Source organism: Eleutherodactylus coqui, chromosome 8, assembly GCF_035609145.1.
Source record: "Eleutherodactylus coqui strain aEleCoq1 chromosome 8, aEleCoq1.hap1, whole genome shotgun sequence".
Taxonomy (NCBI): Eukaryota; Metazoa; Chordata; class Amphibia; order Anura; family Eleutherodactylidae; genus Eleutherodactylus; species Eleutherodactylus coqui.
In genome coordinates, this window is record NC_089844.1 from 109,564,235 (window position 1) to 109,585,878 (window position 21,644).

The window sequence follows — 21,644 nt, forward strand, 5'->3', positions numbered from 1 at the left end:
GGGGGCCCTGTTACAAGTTTTGCATCGGGGCCCGGGAGCTTCAAGTTACGCCTCTGGCGTCATCCATGGTTTATAAGTCACTTCAGGCAAGGAAAGTGTGAATTCTACTTGGGGTTAATGAAAATCAATGAGACTTGCCCTGATTTAACACATATATCATAGATGCTAATTTTAATGTTCTTTTGCTTTTCTGTATCTTGTGAATATATTATTTGTATATCCTGTTTGTGGCCTTTGATCTTTTCTGTATCTCTTTTGATATCTTTCTTGATATTTTGAATGTCTTTCTATCTATATAGCTTTTGATATCTTGTACCCACTTTTTATCACTTTCAGTAAACTTTATTCTCACTGTGAAGCTCACTATAAGACAGACACGGAATGCAATGCATTTATAAAGTTTAACGTTTCATATAAGTTGATCGCCCTTAAAACTTGTATAAAGTTAGACATTTTACTCGACTATTTGTCAATAAAGATACTTCATATATTTCTTACCCCCACTTTTGATGAGTATATCAAACAGGTCATCCATCTGCTGGCTGTGTGCATTTGGGACCTACAGATCAATAGAAATAAAATAAATGAAACACATGGTGCATTTTCATTGTTATACATACAGTCCCCACATATACTAAAATTATACACAGTTGGGTCACATTATTATCGCCACCCCCTACTTTCGACGTCGACAGCATTAGCCCATGAAGGAAGTGATGTGTTGAGGGCTGGCTTGGGGGTATATAAGGTGTGTGATAGGCTGTCTGCTCACATATCACTTGCTGTTGTCATGGGTAAAAGGGTGATTTATCGGAGTGGCAAAAAGGGATGATTATTGGCTTTCAGGCCAAGGCTGGACTGTTCATGTACTGCTAACAGAATTGTATTATTTAAAGGGGATGTGGCAGGACTGAAAATCCTGTAGATAAAGGCTAACTATCTGATTGGTGGGTGTTCCAGAACAGTGGTCCCCGTGTCCCTATATGAATGAAGCCGTGGCTGAGTGAGACACGTTGCTATTTCATTTATCTCCATGGGACTGCTGAAGATACAGTAGCTGAACGCTTGTACTCCGCTATCGCCAGCAGACCCATAGACATGAATGGAGCAGAAGTATGCATGCTCAACTGCCACCCATTCTTCAGATCATGGGGCTTCCAGTGGTCAGACCCCACAGATCTGATAGTTCTTCCCTATCCCGTGGACAGGAAATAACTTTCACTTTTGGCACAACCCCTTTAACTTCTATCTATGCACAAGATTTGGATCTCTGACTATTATAAGGATATATTAAGGAATTAATCAGAACAAAATGTTGGATCTACACGCAATATGGTTTTAAATGATGGATACTAACCTGTGTCCCTCTACATTAGAGTATGCCTTACATGCCCAATTTTACTTAAAGAGGTAGTTGGGGACTTTCTAAAAATGTCTTCTATTGATGACCGACAGGTCATCAACAAATGATTGGCAGTGTCCCGCCCCTCAGATCCCAGCTGATCAGCCGATTCTCGGGGGGCGCTGTCACTGCAGGAAGCAGAAAGCGCTGATCACAGTGCAACAGCCTGGGTGGGTACTGCAGGTACAGCTATCACTGCATTCAATAGATGTGCTTGCAGTACCAAACTGGGCCACTGCAATAGTGACAGCACTATCAGCTTTCAGCTCTGTCTGCATTGACATCAGTGCCAGGAATCAGCTGATTAGCGGGAATCTCGAGTGGCAGACTCACACCAATCAACTATTGATGACCTGTCAGTCATGAATAGAAGAAATAAAAAAAAAAGTCCTGGAATAGCCCTTTAAGGCAGCTTCATCTTGTAGCAGCAGCACATTATTCTTGAACACAATGTTAGTAAAAAGCTAGATAAAAAAATTGTTTCTATTTACTCACAAACATGAACTTTTAGCAATTGGGATTTCTGTATTCTATACAGAGGTGGATTGTGAATTTTATAACTTTCTTTTAATGTGACCATGGAAGATGTGAGTCAGAAGGAAACAGGACGCAAGTCCCAGTTCTGCTATTATGTGGTTTTTACAGCATCTTGGAAAGATGTAGTTTGGTTTCTAATCATAGCATCCAGTGCTGATAGAAAGTCTCCTCTATTGTACATGTACGCCTAAACCAGACAGTGCAACATATGTTTAAATGCTAATAGGGGCTGGGTGCTGTCTCTCTACAATCTGTGAAAACAAGCGGCTTTCAGGAAAGTTTTATTAATTTCCTTTTTTTTCATTCTGCAGTGATGGTTTCCACTTCTGTCCGACAGATGTTTCTAATACCTGAGCTGTGATTCACGGACACCGGTACAGACGTCAATACATCAACATCAAAGCGCATCTGAACACATTAGATCTTTCAAGAAGATGTTGTAAAGACTGAACTCATAAGGCTTACAGGAAAACAAACACATTTTATGACCCCGGATCCCTTATGTGTGCACTTATAACAGCCAATTAGTATCTTACCATGGCAGACCACGCATGAGGAGGCCGCTCATCCATACTTGCCAACAGTCCTGATTTTCAAAGGGACAGTCTCACATATATGGGCTAGAAAGGGGCATTTCTGGCAGTTTTGGAGGGGTTCGTAGGCTTAGTTAGGTACATTTTAAATTGCCCTATGACTTGGTATTGAAACTTTGCCAATTATGATCATTGCAGATCTATACTGAAAGGTGCGAAGAAGTGTTGTGTTACTGCTAAATAAAAATGGGTGAGCTGAATACTGTGGGGCAGATTTAGTATTGAATATCCCCAGTTTCCTGGTGTAAATTGAACTGTCCTCCATGTCTTGCACCGCATTTATCATGTGTTTTAGACCATTTTAGCGTCTCACTTGGTTTATGAAACTAATAAAAGGTGGTATAGAGTTATACGAATGTGTCTAAAATGTGCCAAATGTATCATCCATCCAGAGGTACTGTGATAAATCTGGGGCATTGTAAGTCACTCTGGTCCAGGTTTGCACTGTAACTACTAGGCTGTGTTCACACATATCTGAATTGCTGCAGACTTTCCACAGGTGAAACAACCATCGGGTGCAGATCTGGTCAGGGATTTTGGTGTGGATTTCATCCCAACTGAATTTAAATTGAAGCGAAGAAATCTGCTGCGAATCTGCAACAAATTTCACATCAAGTGGCACAGATTTGGTGTAGATTTGCTGCAGACTTTTGCAGCTGTGGAAAATCCCCAGCAAACCAGCTGTATGTGGACATGTTCACATGTTGCAGATTTGTTTGGATTTTGTTGCAGATTTCACCCTTTCAATAGATTTCAAATTGAAGGAGTGAAATCTGCTGCAGATTTGCACCAAAATGCGCAATGAAATCTCCAGCAAATCAGTTCTAATTGTGAACATGCCCTTGGGGGGCCATTCAAATGTAGTGGATTAGGTGCAAGTTTTCCGCAGCAGAAATTAGTTTAATTGGTGCGGACTTTAACACAGATCTGCAGTGGCCTCCATCCCTTCGAATTAAAGGGTGAAATTTAATATGAATCAGAGTCAAAATCTACACAATAGGGTGCAGATTTTGATGCAGATTTTGGTGTGTTCTGCAAGGGGCACAGTTGGGATCTCAGTCGTTGGAGGACGTCCAGCGATCCGGCATTCAACACCTATCCTGTGGATAGATACTGAACATCTTTAGTGGGAAAACTCCTTAAATGTAACAGGACGGAGATTAAACCCTATATACTTGAGTATAGACCATATGTTCGAAGTCTGTATTCTGTGAATGCAGTGACCAGAGACGCTGCTGTTTATGGTAAGATTTCAGGGGGATAACCATAGATCGGGTTTCTCTAACTGCCAGTGATCATTTGATATCACAGGAGAAAGATCTGTATGGCCACTTATTACCGCTGTAATGTCTAGTGTCAGCGAAATATAGTTCTACTTGTTACCCAGATCTCAGGAAGATCCAGTACAAGAGGGGCAGTAATAGTGATAATAAAAGAGGAATAAAATTGCGTGGCCAGCGTGTATGGTAGCTTGTATTCTGTGAATGATGTGACCAAAGATACTGGGTCAGTATCCATTAGTACAATGCTATAAATGTGTGACAGCTCCTATGAAAGCTCAATCCAGAGAGTACAGACTTGCATTCTGCTGACAAATTGTATTTCTCTACAGCTCTGCAGGCTTAATATTGGAGCGGCTCCTGCTTGTAAAGACAGCAGTTCCAGTAATAATATTATGCTAGGAAATTGCTCATTTGCTGTTTGTACGTGCAGCGATTCTCATAGAATAGATAGAACTGATCACAGAACCGTTCCTTAATATTAGACTTCTGGCTCAAACACAGAGTGTTATATGAACAGTGCCCCCACATGGCCAAATGGTGACACAAATGTAAAACTTTATAAAATTACCCAGCAACATAAATAAAATTCGTCCCAGATTTGCGCGTGCCTGGCCGAGTCGTTAATGTAGAACAAGAGCCGTTGAATAAGCACGTCTATTGGAAATAGATGCATCCCCTAAAACAAAAAATCATTAAAGTGTCTGCACAGAACTGGATTTATTGGTTTCTGGTGACGGCAAGCCATTAACATTCACGAAGCATATTTGGAGGAGGCAGTGAAATGTCTGTAGTGTGAAGGACCCACCTCGGTGTGAGACTGAGGCTGAATATTTCGAGCCTGCTTGATGGCCTCTTCATAGCGAGGAGGGTCTTTATTTTTAGCAGCTGAGCTGTTGAACACAGAATGCTGAACAATGTATTGCTGGGACGGGGATGTGGCGTTGGGCTGCGGAGAGAACAAACACAACTGTAATAAATTACCAGACAACATACGCTGGAATTCTGCGCCCTGCAAGCCGAGAGAATGAAAACTAGTCCACACATAAAATGGGAATAAAGGTTTTAATACACGGCGTCTACTCAGAAGTGTGTTCAGCCCAAGAGTCGTCCTGCTCCAAATACGATTTCCCTACAAGGAATGGCAGAATAATTCTTGGCTGTAATGTTGTGGATAAAGGGTGCATTGGGAAATGTGTGTTATACCAGACAGGGCTGCCATTGAAAATCCTGCACAGCATTAAAGGGATAGTCCAGTTGTAAAGAATAGATGTCCCATCTACAGGATGGGTCATTAATGGTACATCAGCAGGCGACTGTAACCAGGGACCCCCTCTGAGCATTGGTTGGGCTGGTGTGCTCATGCACTAAGAGGATTTCTGCAGAAAAGCAGACAGCTCCATTCCCAGTGCAGTAGCCAGGTTTTGTGTTATAAGTAAAGCTACCATTGAAGTCAATGGGAAGTTTGCCTGTAATACCAAGTCAGGCCAGGAACGGAGTTGTCTGCTTCCTGCAAAAATCAACTCAGTACATAAGCACATCAACCCAACCAACAGCTGATCAGTGGGGGTCCTGGGCTGGTGACCATTACAGATCTACTATTGATTGTCTATCCTGAGGATAGGTCATCAATAGTTTACAACTGGACAACCCCTTTAAGCTCAAAGTTCCATACTCAAGGCAGTTTAACTCATTAAGTACCATGTCTATCTGTCTGAACTGTCATTGCAAATGACTTCTTTTAAGGCTTTTTACACCCAACAATTATTGCTCAACATTTGTTCAAACGGACAAAAGTGGGCAATAATTGTTACACGTAAACACAGGCAGTTGTGCACTATTTGTTTACCCGTCGTTAACTGCAGGTTTTTAGCCAGCATAAAAACCATCACTGGCAGTTCAAAAGAAATTCTTAACAATGTACTCATTGTATTAGCTTTGGATACACAATGAGTACACTGTTTACTCATGTTGAGAGAATACAATGGAATTCTCCTGGGCCAGATAACCCATTCATAAACACACGCCCAGTAGAGCCAACTGCTGCTAGTGAATTTATTTGCGCTAATGAGGGAAAATAGAGATGATTAGGTGCGAGTAATTTGAACAAATTGCCGACATTTTTGCATAAATCAATCGGCCAGTTAAGCAATAATCGTTGCTGTAAAAAGGCTTTAAGTGTAGCCCTGGTCTCCTGGGAAATTCATCTCTGTCTGACACCCAAAAAGTTTTCTGTGCCATTTTAGAGAACAGAATCCATGCACACATCTCCTCTGGTATATGAGTGTGGCTGCCATACCATAGCATGTTACTTCTTCCTCTCCACACCTGGGTGGGTGAGCAAACCTACAGTGACACTTTAAATAGACGTGCGCGTCACATTAGCAGGACAGGTTTTAGCCTAACGGTAAGTGATACTTTTTATTCACTGGCAGCAGGAACAGATCTTGAAACCGATGAGGAAGTGGAACACTCAATGGAAAGTTTAAACTTTCCATCCCCTACAGTGACTCAAAATGTAAAAAAAAAAAAAAAAAATTCTAATATACTCGCCTTTTAAATCCAACAGCTCTCGTGGGCGGAAGGTCACTGGTGTCCCAGTGATATATTTAATTGAGATGTATCATCCTGCATTATATGGCCATAGAGGCCAATAGCTTCCCATAGATGTGAAGTCACCATTGATACCATGTTACGGCGGTGACCCACGGTGCTGAACTTAAAACGTTTGCAAATATGATGGAGTACAATTTCAAAAGGCTAATGTGATTATGGTGTGTGCTGAGAATTGCATGTCACAATGTGCGCACTCCAACATTTAATGTCTAACCTCATGAAGTGAAGACGGCCCGTTCTGTACGGGAGCAGCTTGCTGTGTTCTTGCAGACTGGGAAGTAGTAACTACATTATTCTTGAATGATGGAGGAACTGAAGTGACCGGGTTTTGTTGATACGAAAACACGTTGTTTGATGTTGCAGGTGGGCAGACCTATGGTTAAGAATCACAAGACAGAAATTATACTTCAAGACATAGACAAGACTGCAGGATTACAGCAGCACTCGATCTTAGCAAAGAGGTTCTGCAGGTGCATATCCTGTCCGGCACTGGGAGCAGCATGGCTGCTGTGTGCGGCAGAGAGGTGCAACTCTGGCTTTCTTATACAGTGTATAATTATCCAAAGGGTTTTCATATGTGGAAACATATACTAAACTATGTGTACATATTGCTGTCGTACATATTCAGCACCGGACTATTTTAGCCTTAATGTGTGTGAATGGAAGGGGGCACTTGAATTAAGCAATTAGAGCTGACCCTGTAATACTGACTACTATCACCGTCTGTGCTACACAGCTGTAACTGTTCATCTGTATTAAACAACTGAGTGCACCATCTCCCCCTGCTGGACATAACATGTAATACATTTTTCATGGGGGAAAAAACAAGTCTGTTTAAGGGTATACTCACATGAATAATTTTCCCCATCGATTTTCAGACAAAAAAAATAACTAAAAAATCAGTCTGAAATCAGAAGGAAATAGAACCCACTCGCTGACATGGGTGTATTCACGTGGGCTTCTTTTTACTCGGACCAATAGAGTCTTGAGTAAAAAAAAAAAATGCAGTATCCCTTATTGTAGGACAAGATTAAGTCATGTACTGTTTGGTGCCCCACGCACCGGACAGGGTGTCCACGGTGTTGCCTGAAAATACCGTGCGCAACTCAAACATCATCCGTGTGCATACAGCCTAATGCACGTAAACCTTCATGTGAACGGAACAACCTGACCATAGCCATTTCTACCAGTCTCTATGAATGACAAACCTTTCTGGGCTGTGGGTTCTGGTTGAGTAGGTGTGGTGTAAACTTCTCTTGTGCCACCGGGGTAGGCGGTTTCTGAGCGGATGGTGCTTGGACGAGAGTAGCAGGGGTAGAATTCAAAACTGAAGGCTGAGATGTACTTGGTGGTTGTGGCGGAGCCTAAGGAGAACAAGCAAACATGAGAATATCCCATAGACAGGAGATTGTAAGTAAGGGTGAAGCCATTTATCCAATTCCAGTTCATTTGCCCTCACGGAAAAGAAGGTTGCAATTCACTAACACAAATCCACTTTTTACTTCTATGAGCACCTTCATAGGGAATCTATCGGTGCGGAACTGTGGCTATGAGAAACGTGAAGGATATGGGGATATGGACAAGTGAAGTCCTGAATTTTGGCAGTGAAGGCTAAATGACCAATAGTATAGTAAACTGGTTGTCGAATTTGGACCCCATTTCATTGGAGAGGTGCACAGATCATGGGAATCCCAACATGGATGTCTTTTTATCATCAGTTGTTAATTAAGCCAATTGCGGAGTATGTATTATCTTGCCATTGGCACCGATGTCGGTTCTGTTCACATCTACATTAGAGATCATCAGGAGCCCCCGATGCAGATTTAGTGCAAAGTTCCACACAAACTACCATAACACAGCAGCATGCAGCGCTATTCTGTCCGGTAAAATGCTGGGTGGCATAGCAAAAATGCAACGGACCTCATTATAGTCAATGGGGTCTGCTGAACATCATCTGGGTCTATCATGTGTTCATTTGGAACTTTTTTGTTATTCAGCTCCTATTATGCAGTCACACAAAGGAAATCCAAACCAGAGATATAAACAGAGCCTTATTAAAGGTAGAGTCCTTGTAATAACTCACCTCTAGGAACTGGGTATATATTAGGCTCTGTTCACATCATGCAATTGGTACCACAGGGCTATTCCCCAACGTAACCCTCTGAGGTACGCCAGTGTATAGCCATATAGTGACATACATTCAGCCATTGCCCACAAGGTTTAAAAACCATTTACTCTGCCGTATACCGTCTTCTGCTGATCCATAGTATAGGAAATTGCAGTCGGCTCCACTTTTATATACAGTAAAGGAAAGAAAACGCTATGCCCATGCTAATCTCCCTAAGAGAGGCCAATAGGAGACACTATTGGCCTCTGTAGGGTCAATGGGGGTGGCGTATGTACTGGGAGCTTTACTGGCACATATACCAGAAGTATTGACATTCCACGATGACTAAAATGTGATCTTACTGAAACTCCTACTAATGCAGATGTAGCAAAGTTTCACTTGAAGCTACGGAACCCACCGAAGATTGCAATCGGCATTAAAAACCAAACTCTTTCCACAGTGCTGTGCACACGCTGGCCCGAAGACTTATAATTTTTTCCAACCAAAATGAGGTAAATTGGCTTCTACCTCATTTGCGGTTTTGGCCTTACTCTGGATCAACATTGTAGGAGAAGGGGGGGGGGGGGAGGTAAGAGGCTGAACTAGATGGACATATGTCTTTTTTTAGCCTTATGTACTATGTACGGAAGTGCAAGCTGACAGCTCGGTACGCATCGCAGTGGTCCAGGTTGGTAATGAAGCCACAGCTCCTATTGAGCTGAGAGTATAAATGCTAATAAATGAGGCAAATGAACCTATAACATAAGTTGTGCTGTGACCCATTTACACATTAATGGTAAACCATACGAAAAATTTGCCTTTATCACAGATCTGATTGTAACCTGGTTGTCCTGCATTTCATCTACAATCAGATCTACAAAGAAACATCTTCATAGTCAAACCATACTAGAAATGGATAGCCGTCTTATGATAGGAACAGTTGGAGAGGTCAGCTACTGGAGTTGAACAGCTTTAGGTGCCACCGGGTTAGGAGCACAGAAAATTCAAGGATAGAATTAGATTTTAAATGCCTAAAAGGGAGTCTGAATCTACCTTCGTAGAATAGAACACACCCAAAAACAACGCACCTGAACCATGGATAGCTGCATTCCATTGGTGGTTTTGATGGAGACAGGCAGCAGAATCTGAGCAGTCGGTGTAGTCAGTAGTGCCTGAGGCTGGGCCACCACTGCAGCTTGAGGTGTCCTTTGAGATGTTACATAAAACTGCTGGATAATATTCTGATGTTCGGGGTTGGCTAAAGGAACTTCATGTTTGATAACTACAGTGTTGTTGGCAATAATACTCTGGCCGCCGGTGGTCACTGTAGGTTGTCCTATCAAGTGGCCACTCAGGACAGTCGGGGCAGAATTCTGGCAGTCGGACATGTTTTCCTCCTTAATTTTTGCACTGAAATGCTTCTGATCCACATTGACCAGGACGTTGGAGCACGGTTGTTGCTGGCCCCGCTTTTCCACCTCAAGTTGCATTTTCAGCACTTCGACAAGCTTTTGTTCCTGTTCTAGTTTCCGTTTCAGCTCCTCGATCTGCTTTTCTTTTTCTTGAAGCTTGCGGTCCTTCTCGGCAGCATCCAAATCCATGTTTGTAGTGGTTACAATGGTTGACCCCATGCTATCCTCGTTTATATTGATCTTCATAGGTGAGGTGTTCATAAACTGGGAAGGAGACACCATGGTCATAATCTCGGCAAAGGTGTCAGTCATGGTAGTGTCTTCAGCGCTGAAGTTGGATTGCTCAGAAGGGGCGGGAGACATGGGTAATGGAGAATTGATGCCATCCAACGTTGGCTGGCTGCTTCCATTTGAAGTGGAGGATACTTCTGAACTCAAACTGGATGCAGAGTTACTTACGGCAACAGTGGTAAATGCCATTGTAGCGTCCTCTGCGCCACTACTGGGGACTGCAGTGGTGGCAGTGCTGGTTACAATTGTGGCACTATTAACACTGACACCGTTATTGTTTAAGTCCTGGTACGGCTTCAGTCGTTCAATGAGATCAGTTTTCGTCCCGGATACTGGTAAGCCTCTCAGTTTTAACTCCATTTTAAGTTCTGCAACCTACAAAGACGATATGATAAAAAGAGAGAAAAAATAAGACGTTACCATTGTTTTCTTATTCCCTGTATATCCTTCGCAGCCCCGTGTAAATGTGTCCAGCTTGCTCAGCCTGTACTGATTTTATACATCACTCAGGCTACATTTCATCTTGAGTGGTAGGCGATTGTATTATGTATAAACCTGCCTACTTTAACTATGGCAACCATGAAAATATACAAACCCAGACGGCACTCATCCCCCTATGACCATGCAGAAAAATGGGACAATTCCCAAAATACAGTGTCCAAGAACAGATCAGCCCGGGTAAAAGCACCCTTAGACTCTGCAGAAAAAGGAAGCCGTCTTATTGGTTTACTTTTTTTTTTCTTTTAATACAAAAACTCACACAAAAACAATAAAACCATAATTAACCCTTATTTTGATCAGGCCAAATCTCATATCGCAATCAAAATTCAGCAGGACAACAAAAAAATGTTTTAAAATGTAATGTCATTGTTGAGGGTGGAAAGTGGAGTAGCAAGTGGTGTAAAACAACAGCAAATAGTTGTTAAAGGGGTTTGTCACTGCCTAAAATTGCTTCACAAGCAGTTTATTCTTGCTGGTTGCCGCTGACCAGGACATGTGACTGCTGCAGCCAATAGCAATAGATGGTGATAGAAAACTTCTTCCAGTTACAAAGCTGAACACTAACAAACCCAAAGTCCATAAGCTAAAAGACGGCACAGGGCATGTTGGGAGGCTCTTCTGAAGTGAACATTGTTTACAGTTAGTGTTACTTTTCAGTTAACATTACTTGTAATACTTGTGAAACAATGTATAACTCCGATGTGAACAGTGTCTTCCTATGCAAAAGTTATCCTTTTTTGATTTTGAGGTTTTTCAGGACTGCAGGCTATGCCCTTACTAAAGTCATCATATCAAATAGTGAGCCAAGACCAGGAGTTAGAACATGTTTTAGTCTGTAGCAATTCATGTGGTTAGAACATTGTTCCAACTCCAAGGGAACTGCTATGTTAACATTGGAAATAACACTTAACAATATAAGCCAAATGTTTTGTAAAATTATACTTTAACCCTTTCCAATCCACTGTCTGACGTCTTCCTACATTCTGATTGAAGCTTGTACAGCTCCAAGGCATGAAGACATCCGACAGGGTATTCTTACCGTCTATTGCCAGCCACTCCGCTGTCGGAGCCTCTCTGGCGCACACACAGTGGCTTTAGCCAGCAGATGGCACCATTGTATAACAGCAAAAGGAGAAAGCCTTTTAGGAAACCCCGAATCTAAAATTGGATTGCAAAGGGTTACATTTCTAGATTAAGCAGGTACGTTCAACTGTACAAGTGTTAAAAATTTCAAGGTGCCACCATGACAATTTTGTAAACTGGAAGTTAGAACATTAGGGACCTACGCCAGTAATATACAATGCAGGTGTCACCTGACACAATCTTCCCTGACCCCCCGTAAAAATACATCTTTGCCAATGCTTATTTCTTGGGTTGACAAAGGACTGGTCATGCTAAAATTCAATACACCCGATTCTGGTTTCCCCTAGACACAATATAATGTATTGTGGTTTACATCATTATCTGATGTACCCAGCCAGCTTTAGAGACCTCAGTTCAGGCAAATATCTGTCTAGGAGGCTGCTTTCTGTAGTAGAAACTCTCCTGCTCTGTTCCTCTATGGTAGACCTGGGAAAGTATGTCACGTCTCTCTAACAGACACCATCCCATAGCTAGCCTTAACGCCCTTTAACACAGGTGACAATCAGGCATGAACATTTGCCCAATTGTGGACCAGGTAAAAGGGACAACGATCAGTTGATAAACAGTCTTTGGTTGATTGTTGCTTTTCAACCAGCCTAAATATTCCCTGTAGTAAGGCTCATTCATCCCCTTACCAGCGATTCTCTGCCCATGTAGACGAGTGCCGATCAACATATCTCATTGATCAGTGCTCATTACACTTTTGAAATGCGGTTACTTGTACCGCACATTGCTTCTGCATTACCTTCATATCATCCAGATTGGAAGGTAGCGGTCCTGCCTTTTTAAATGGGATGTTGTTCTGTCTGTTGGTGAGGTTTTGGGCAGAGGAAATGCTGGTATTCACATTGCTGGTTATGCAGTTTCCATTGTTTGGTTTGTCATTCAAAGTCCTAGAGAGTGAAGAACAAAAACATGCATTACTAGGACATCTTATTAATTGCATTTACTTACAAACTATCAATATAAAACTGGAACTTGTTTTCAGAAACTGTTAAAAGGTGTTCTGTAGCTTTAATTAAAAAAAAACAAAAAAAACAAAAACATTTGAAGTCTCCAGAGCACATATTATAAAACAGCAGCCCCAGAGCTGGAGTACTAGTGTGTACTAGTAGCAGATGCATGGGCACCTATAGGTCTAGGTATTAGGCACCCCCTAATGATATCTGCCAAGAAACACAGACAACTACATTCACCCAGTGCTGATCAACCCTCGCATTAGAAACCAAGAAACCATAATCAATAAGCTTCTAGTTTTCACTGGATGCCCAGGACATCCACACAAGAAGGGCGCTTCCAACCCGTAAACCATAGGGGCTCGGTACAAGCAACATGCAGATAACACAACAGCTCCTCTCAGGGGGCAGGAGGTGCAAGAACCACTGACTAACTTTCTGGAGGGGCAGTTCAAACCCTATTCAGCGCAAGCAGGGGCGATACCCACCAGCTTGCAATGCGTTTCAGGGTTACTTGCTACCCTGCGGTAATACCCTATAAAGGGTAATAAGTAAGGGTGCTTCCAGACGGAGTGACTTATCATTTGCACAACTAATGTCAGAGTTCACTTGCGCAGCCTGTTTATACAGACAGATAAATCGTTTGCGCATAAAGTGAATAGGAAAGACTGACCGATCGGTCAATAAACGATAACCGAATTATTGTCCGATCTTTGGCCGTGTTTGCATTGAATAATTAACGTTCAAATTTGAACAATCCAGCGATTGTTTTTACCGATAATCGTTCCGTATAAACGCACCTTAACCCTGAAATAAGTTCTTTCACCTTCATGATGAATAGTATTTCAACAGACACTACTGCCCCCTATTGTTCTTTTGTATTTGCACATGTTTTTCCAGGGTTCCTTGAAGTCTGCGCACCCCACGGTGTCCCTGCACCAAGTCAGATTAGTTCTAGTTTCTCCCCAAGGAAAACATTAAGATCTCACTCGAGTTGTGTTATTGTCAGGATTTTGCCTTAACGCAGAAGCAAAACTGTGTTCCCATAGAGCCCTAACATTACAGTTGGTGTGTCAAGCTCCATATAGTCCCGACCTTATACCAACGTGCAGAACAGAAATAACTTATTTTAAACATAAGGGTGATTCAAGTCTCCTGAAATAGGGAATAATCTATTAATTATGTATGGAGACTTTTAGATCACCCTGCATTATTTCTGTAAATAGGAAAATTCCATTAATCTAGAACCTGACGGCGTTTCTCTTGCTCCGGCATCCAACAAAAACAGCCCCGATGCTGGTTTAACAGGAAATAACCACTGGGCCAACAGCGTAGAAATTGTATTTGCAGAGGCCAGAGACTAGAGTCTAATATTAAAATATTCAATGATCCAGAAAATCTCATAATCCTGCAACTCTCGGCTCCTCCGCATGCTGGATTATCAAAGTTTTACAGTCTTAATGTCAACTTCTTGCAGATCAACAGCGCAGTGCATATGGATGTGAGTCATCTAACTGCTGGGAACATGCCAGCAGGGCTGTTATTTTTAGTGAAATGAAGAAAGAGAGCCAGGCTGATGCTATGGGCCCGCCAGTGGAAGGACGTACTTGAGGGGTGCTGGTAGGATGGTCTGGTAGTTGTAGTGCTGCTGTTGTTGGCTCAGGATCTGGAGCTGAAGGAAGAGCTGCTGCTGTTGCAGGAGGCGAGCATAGTTAGAATCCATCTCCGGTTCTAATTTCTCTCCTTTCTGGTCCGGTGGAATATATTGGTGGTATTTCAGCTTTTTCACCCGTGGTTTGGGCTCCTTTGACTTCTTACTGCGTGGCTTGTCATTTGCGTTCTTCGGTTGACTTTGCTGTTTGGAAATCATATGACATGTTACCATTACAGATAATGCAGTAAACCTAAAGACACAGAGGCACTCTTCCAGAAATTTCTTTCTAGCTGTTATTGGCAAAACCATTTACCCAGAGAAGTGACGGGTTCCTTGTGTGACTTCTTCAGTAGTGACTGGTGACTGTCCCTTTCATATCTACATGCTGCTGGCTAGGGGGTTATTAATGAAAGAAAATGCATGCAAACATTCGGTCAACCTCGCTGTATGACTAAGGGTAGTTTTAAGAGGGCCAATAGTCACCTGAATAATCACTCAAAAGAGTGATTATGGGCAACTGTCAGCTGCGGTAAACACGGCACCCAGCAGGGTACTGAGCAAGAAGTCGCTCAGTAGTCACTAGCTCTTCTGTCCCAGCTCACTGAAATAGAACGAGTAGCAAAAGACTTCTCGCTCAGTATAAACAGGTAGTCACTCATCTCTGAACGACTGCCTGTTTGCATTGAATAGGGTGCCAGAAGAGTTTACTGGTGTGCTCTGCCTCCATTCACTGAATGACTATCACTAAGTGTGGCCATACACATTAGATCCAAACCTGCTAATTTCGGCAGGACCAGATGATCATCTAATGTGTATAGCAGCCTCTGACCCCCTGCAGACGGCAGATGTTTGAGGGAGATGAGGATCAAGAAGATCAACTGCTCCACCCCTTTGTACTTCGGAGAGCAGCCCCAACCAGAGGTGTCTGGCAGCAGCTTTCTGCCCCATGATCACTTAGCCAGGTTGAGCATGCCTTCATATAGAGGGGTCAAGAGAAACAGCTGTTGGCCAAACAAGTATTTGGCCAAGAGCTATCTAAAATATATGTGCAGCTTAAAGGCTCATATACGGCACAATGCCATATGCAGACCATGGGGGTACGCAGCACACCCATGTACAATCTCCATTGAGTTCTAGGGGAAAATAGCTATGCTATAACATGCAATTCAGAATGATAGAACTTATTATCTTTCCCACAAAACCCTCCCATCCTGAACAAGCAAAGTTGGCCACACCGCTTCTCTTACTACCCGATGTACACTGTGCATTAGTCTAAGATACTACACGCTGCTTTGATTGGTCAGTGCTGTCCACCTGAGCATCACCGGCCAGTCGGAGGAGTGTGTAGGGTCTTAGATTACCAATGCATACTATACGTACACACAGCCCAAAGTGTCCTGTCTGAAGATGGCCTACAGGTTACTAAGTTTTCCAAAACAGTTAAGTTTTAAGTTATGCAACAGCCAAAGGCATCATTTTATTAGCCATTGCTGCAGAACCTTACAGTCATTGTCTTCAGCCTCCCATAATTATATTAAGGCTGGATGTACATGGCCATATTCTCATGCTGTGTACAATCTGTGTAATTCCATGGACAGCACACCATTATAGCCTATGAGGCTATGCACATGAATCCAACATCATACAGACCCATGCTCCACATGAAAACAACTCATGGCATGTCTCATTCCTGGCCGTTTCACAAACAAGAAATGGGACATGCAAAGCCTCTGAATGCGCAAATGTGCCTCACTGTTGTAGTTACGGCCGTGTGCACCGAGCCTAAGTACCTTTTTTTGGTTACATCATTGTAAAATAATTAGTTTCTATTTGTAAGCATTTAAAGGGCCACTCTAGTGATTTTTTATTCATTCATTACATAGCTACCCCCCAGTATATATATGTGAGCCAGTGTTAACTTGGTTAGTTATTTTTTTTCTGTCTGAAACGGTCAGCCTCTTTTTCATCAGATGATCATGTGATCTCAGTTTTGACAGCTCAGATCTACTTGGGGTAATGTGTTCATTTTCTAGTCAGATCTCAGTTTGTGTGATGCTGTTACATGGATCTACCACAGAAACTGCCTCCACAGACACTCCTGTCACGTTACTGATGATGATCACACAGCTCCTGTTACACAGTGATAATAGAGGAGATCACAGCTCATCCTCCTAACTGTATACTTACGGTCTGTAGCTTATATAGGTGAATACAGAGGGTAATAAGAATTAAACTGTCCCACATCAGGCAGAATGGTATAGCTTTAGCTAATGCATCATGGGATTGATGTGAAACAAAGTAAAAAAATCTCAGCCTTAAGATGGTGCCTTTAAGTATCAGACAGGGGGCAACACTGCAGGGAAGTGACCAGAATACACAGAAGAGAGCTCCAGAATGCAACACGCAATCAGTTGAGGGAGACAGACATGGGAAAATGTATTTTTGTCACAGTGGCCCTTTAAAAAAATGCTTTTGGGAATATACACTGCTGCCACATAGTTGATATGGAGCCCCATGCTGTTCTTTAGATTCCCTCTCTAAAGGTCTACTTCATGTGTCCAGTGCTGGTGGTCACACATGCTCAGTCCCACAGCTGGATCCTCTTGTACATGGGCAGTGGAGTGATTCTTGCTATTGTGCAGTCCACAAGAATGAATACACCAGAAGCAACTTCTAACCAGCACTGGACTTACTGGGGCTTATGTACTATTATCTAAAGGTTAGACAGTGCAAACTCAGACTAGACAGTCTTAAAATGTGCCAGATTTATCATAGTGGCTCTGCTGAATGATAGATCTTTCAAATTTTCAGACTGTCTACTCTAACTTGAGACCCCTTATTAATTGGCTACGTCTGTGCCAAAAAATGCTCCAAACATTTGGTGTAATTAGTGGTAATTTGGCGAACTTTACACCACACCCCTTTTTTAGACAAGTTGGTAAAACTGCTCAAAAGTGTCTAAAAAGTGAAAACAGTAAATGTGACACATGCAAGACAGTTTTCTGGTATAATTTGTACCAGAAAACTCGTAATTTGAATAGTAAATAAGCCCAATAATGTGGAGCTTTAGAGGAACAGCACGGGGCGCCATAACAAGTATATAAAACTAATATTTAGACTGTTTTCTTTTGCAAAAATGATTCCAACTGAACAAAATGTTTTACGGGCTCCAGAGGAAATTAATATATCGTCTTGGGACAGCTCATTTAATATAGTTCTGCAGATCAGAGGCACCCTGCCACCGCCATTCAGCATTGCCAAGCTCCATACTGTGCATCTGTTATGCAATGCATCTATATGGGACAATGATTCTTTGACACTTTCATCTCAGTCCTTGCTTTATTCCTATATAAATATGGCTGGTTCATGTGAAACAAAGAGCTGCTGGCATTTCTATTCTCTTCATTCAAAGCTAAAATATATTCGAGCTGGAGAAAACTACAGCTCCAACTGAATGCCATCCTTCAACCACTAAGCTGCAAACAATGAGCACGAGGCTTTTCATGTGTGTGGCATAAGAACCCCATGAAGGACAGCAGTGACATGACTTCCATGATTGGTCATAACAGCACACTATAAGTACTTTGTTTTCAGAGAAGACCCATGGTCACGCTTCCTCTTCTTGATTGGTGTTCCCTAAAATTGAGAATTAGTGACGGTGGAGTACAAACTTTTAAGGATAACAATCCCTTAAAGGGGTATTCCCATCTTAAACACAGCACTGCTGGTTCAGATTTTCCCATGACTTTCATAGTATAAGTAACTACTGTTAAAAGGAATCTGTCACCAGGATTACATTGGCCATAAAGTAGTGATAGACACTCCGATTTCAGCGATATGTCAACATAAGGCAGTTTTTATAAAACCTCTGTTAATTCAGTACAGTGCGAGCTGACCGAGGAGTCCTCAGCAGTGAGCTCCTCCCACTGATTAGCAGCTTTCTCCCTATTACTATGTATAGGGAGAAAGATGTCAATCAGGAACGGGCGGGGTTTGCCTGCAGCTCATGAACATGGAGGACTCCAGATGGGGTGCATATCACTGAGAGGATTTATATACCATATTGACACATAAGGTGGCCTGTAGACGGCCGGGTCAGATCCCGCTGCAAGAATTCTCGCAGCGGGACCCGACCCGAGCACCTGCAGGGACCAGTGCAGCGCTCACCTCTCCCACGGCTCCGGCTCTATGATGTGCCGGCTAACTGGTGCATGTGCAGAGCGGAGCGGGGGAGTGATATATCTGTGCAGGCCTCTGCGAAACCCACAGAGAAATAGAGCATGCCGTGATTTGTTTTCTGCACGTGATTTCACGCAGACAAAATCACGGCCGTCTGCCTAGGATTGCGTTTTCAAAAGCAATCCTATGGCAGCTTCCACGGGCGGAAATTCTGCGGGAAATCCCGCCGCAGAATTTCTGCCCGTGTGCAGGAGGCCTAAGTCACACATTGCTCAAATCAGATAGGGCAGCACTAACCCAGTGAGAAATTCCATTTAATTGCCAAGTGGGAGTGACAGGACGTCTGTTTTCCTAACAGGTATAGGATCTACACATATTGGGCATTTATGACATATCTTGCATATATGCCATAATTGGCCAAGATGACCTTAATAGGATACTGCAACTAGAAATTAATCTATGGGCATAATCCCATAAACACCGATTTTGCAAGACTTTCTGCAAGGCACTGAAATGGACCTGCAATAATCTCACAGGGAAATAAGGATCCATCCCACCCTGGTACTCACCATCTTCACCTGGGTACAGTTGGTGCCGTCACTGAACTCTACATCTGATAGGTGTTACGAACCTGCACAGGTTTATCCCAGTCTACAGTCACCATTGCATTATAAAGTAGGAATTGGTTAAAAGGAAAGTCCTGCTAAGTCAGATGGTGTAATTTTTACACTTACCGGCTCCGCGTCCCTACGTTGTCGCAGGTTGAAGTTGGCACTCTGACTATCAGCGTGACTCTTTTCATTCACTGTATGAGCACACTTGCCACTGTTCTTTATGGGAGTGCACGTACACGGACTCAATGAAGAATCATAGTGATAGACAGAGCGATGACTTTCCCAGCTGCAGAGTGGGAATGGAGACCCCAGTAAGTATAAAAATTACACCCCTGGACTTCCCCATTCCCTGCCTAATAAGCGCTATAACTTAGGCCCCCTGTCCACGGGCGTTGCAGTATCCCGCGGTGGTATCCGCCCGGGAGCAGGAGCCAGCAGACAGATCTCCGCTGTCAGCCTATCTGACAGATAGGCTGACAGCGGAGAATAGCGGCAATTCGCAGCATGCTACGAATTGCTGGCCGCAAGCGGAGAATCGCAATGCTATGGGAAGCTTCAGACAGCGTGATTTGCCGGCGATTTACTGCCGGTGAAATCACGTCCGTGGACGGGGGGCCTTAGTTAATAGTACAAATATGAGGTGACAGGTTCCCTTAAAATTTACTTTTTCTACTTGGGGGTTCAAATGTCCTTTTTCAATCTACAGTAAATCACGGTTAATGTATTATGCTACCGGGCACTATGATATGATAAATAAGGATTTACTGTACCTTAACCAGTGTGGGCCCAGGCTTCAAGACTGTAATTGGTGCAGGGGATCGTGAAGGAGGTTCAACAGCAGGAATAGGCTTGAAAATCTCTGGCAGAGGTGAAGTTAATGCTTGGCACTGCAAGGAAACATTGTAACGGTGAGTCTCATCCCTGTGGTAAACAACTAACAGGAGATACTATACCTCGCTTGTACATTTCTCTGTTGGATTAAAAAAATACAAATCTAACCACAAAAAGTAATACTGAACACAAACCCAAAGTCTAGCAAAATGTAATATTCTATGCAAGGAGCATATGGCGGACATGCACTTGTGTTTCCTTGACTCTGGATGACGCCGTGAACAATGCTTTTGGCAGTATAGATTTGTAGCACACTAATTAAACCATAGTGTAGCCTTGTAAAAACAGAGCTGACATTTGTCATATGCCAGTATTACTAATTGTTCCCTTTTTTTGTGTAGGAAGGTCTTCCCACTCGGTTTTTATATTGTATAAGGAACTAAGCCAAAGATGTAACGAATACAAGACGCAGATGAAAAGCACATGCAAGACATTTACTTTAACTTCACATAATCTTTTAACTTCATTATGATGCAAGTGACACATGAATCGCATTACGGTTTGTAGTGGGGCATCATTAACAAGTAATTCAGTATAAAATAGAACAAAAACATCTGTAAGTTCTTGAGTTAGTCAAATACAGGACGTCTTTTAACCCCTTCGCATCAACCGTCTGTATACATGGGTCCTAATTGGCAATGCACTGTGCACTGATCCAGTATATATGTATATATTGAGGTGGGAACATGACTGGTATAAAGAGAGGCCTTTCTTCTTATAAAGGGTATATACCTTTAAGCATACTCATTGTGCTTTGGTAGCAATATGCAAAAATAACATCTATACCACAAAGAAACACAGTGGCTATAGTATAAAAAACATGACATTTTCATGTGGGAACAGGTGTTGGAGGGTTTATTTGCTTTTCAACCATTCTTGGCTAACATAATGGCCATTACAGGGAGCTTTCCTAGATCCATCTGAATGTAAAAGCTGATGGAAAGCATATAAGGCTCCATTTACACTCCATCTTCTCTATACAGCCGAGGCTGTTTTTTTCAGTAGATGGAGTAGTAGTGCAGATCTGTGTACTAGCCCATGTAGCCAAAACAAAACCCCAAAACATAAACCCTAAGACTGGGTTCACACAGGGCGGATTTGCCACGCAGAATTTCGCCGCGGCAAATCCGCCCGCGGCCGCTAATCTCGGGATTAGCCAGCCATGTGGACGAGATTTCTGAGAAATCTCATCCACGCGGGACAGCCAATCCGCTGCGGTAAGTCCAGCTGAAACCGCGGCTGCGGCAGCCGCGGTTTCAAAAGATGCAGCATGTCTATTTACTTTTCTTTTTTGTTTATTTTCGTCGTAGCCGCACTCTCCTCTATGCAACGGAAAAGTAAGCGGCCGGGCCGCTCCAAAGCCGCCGCGGCTTAAACTGCGGCGGTTCTCCCGGCGGAGATCTTGCGGTTTTTGCTGCGGCCAAACCGCGAGATTTCCGACGGGAATCCGCCCTGTGTGAACCCAGCC

The 21,644-nt window shown here is 42.8% G+C and overlaps 1 protein-coding gene across 7 annotated transcripts in view; it reads right to left on the reverse strand.

The window, feature by feature from the left end:
• Positions 1–21,644, reverse strand: part of MRTFB (myocardin related transcription factor B) — a 263,949-nt gene that overhangs the window by 19,300 nt on the left and 223,005 nt on the right. For all 7 annotated transcript variants that reach the window (XM_066576199.1, XM_066576201.1, XM_066576205.1 and 4 more), the window contains 8 exons: positions 20,056–20,172; positions 14,446–14,693; positions 12,628–12,775; positions 9,624–10,613; positions 7,637–7,792; positions 6,643–6,801; positions 4,621–4,761; positions 499–559 (listed from right to left, as the gene is read on the reverse strand). In XM_066576199.1, the coding sequence (XP_066432296.1) occupies positions 499–559; positions 4,621–4,761; positions 6,643–6,801; positions 7,637–7,792; positions 9,624–10,613; positions 12,628–12,775; positions 14,446–14,693; positions 20,056–20,172 (2,020 nt within the window). The remainder of the gene's footprint in view (positions 1–498; positions 560–4,620; positions 4,762–6,642; positions 6,802–7,636; positions 7,793–9,623; positions 10,614–12,627; positions 12,776–14,445; positions 14,694–20,055; positions 20,173–21,644) is intronic.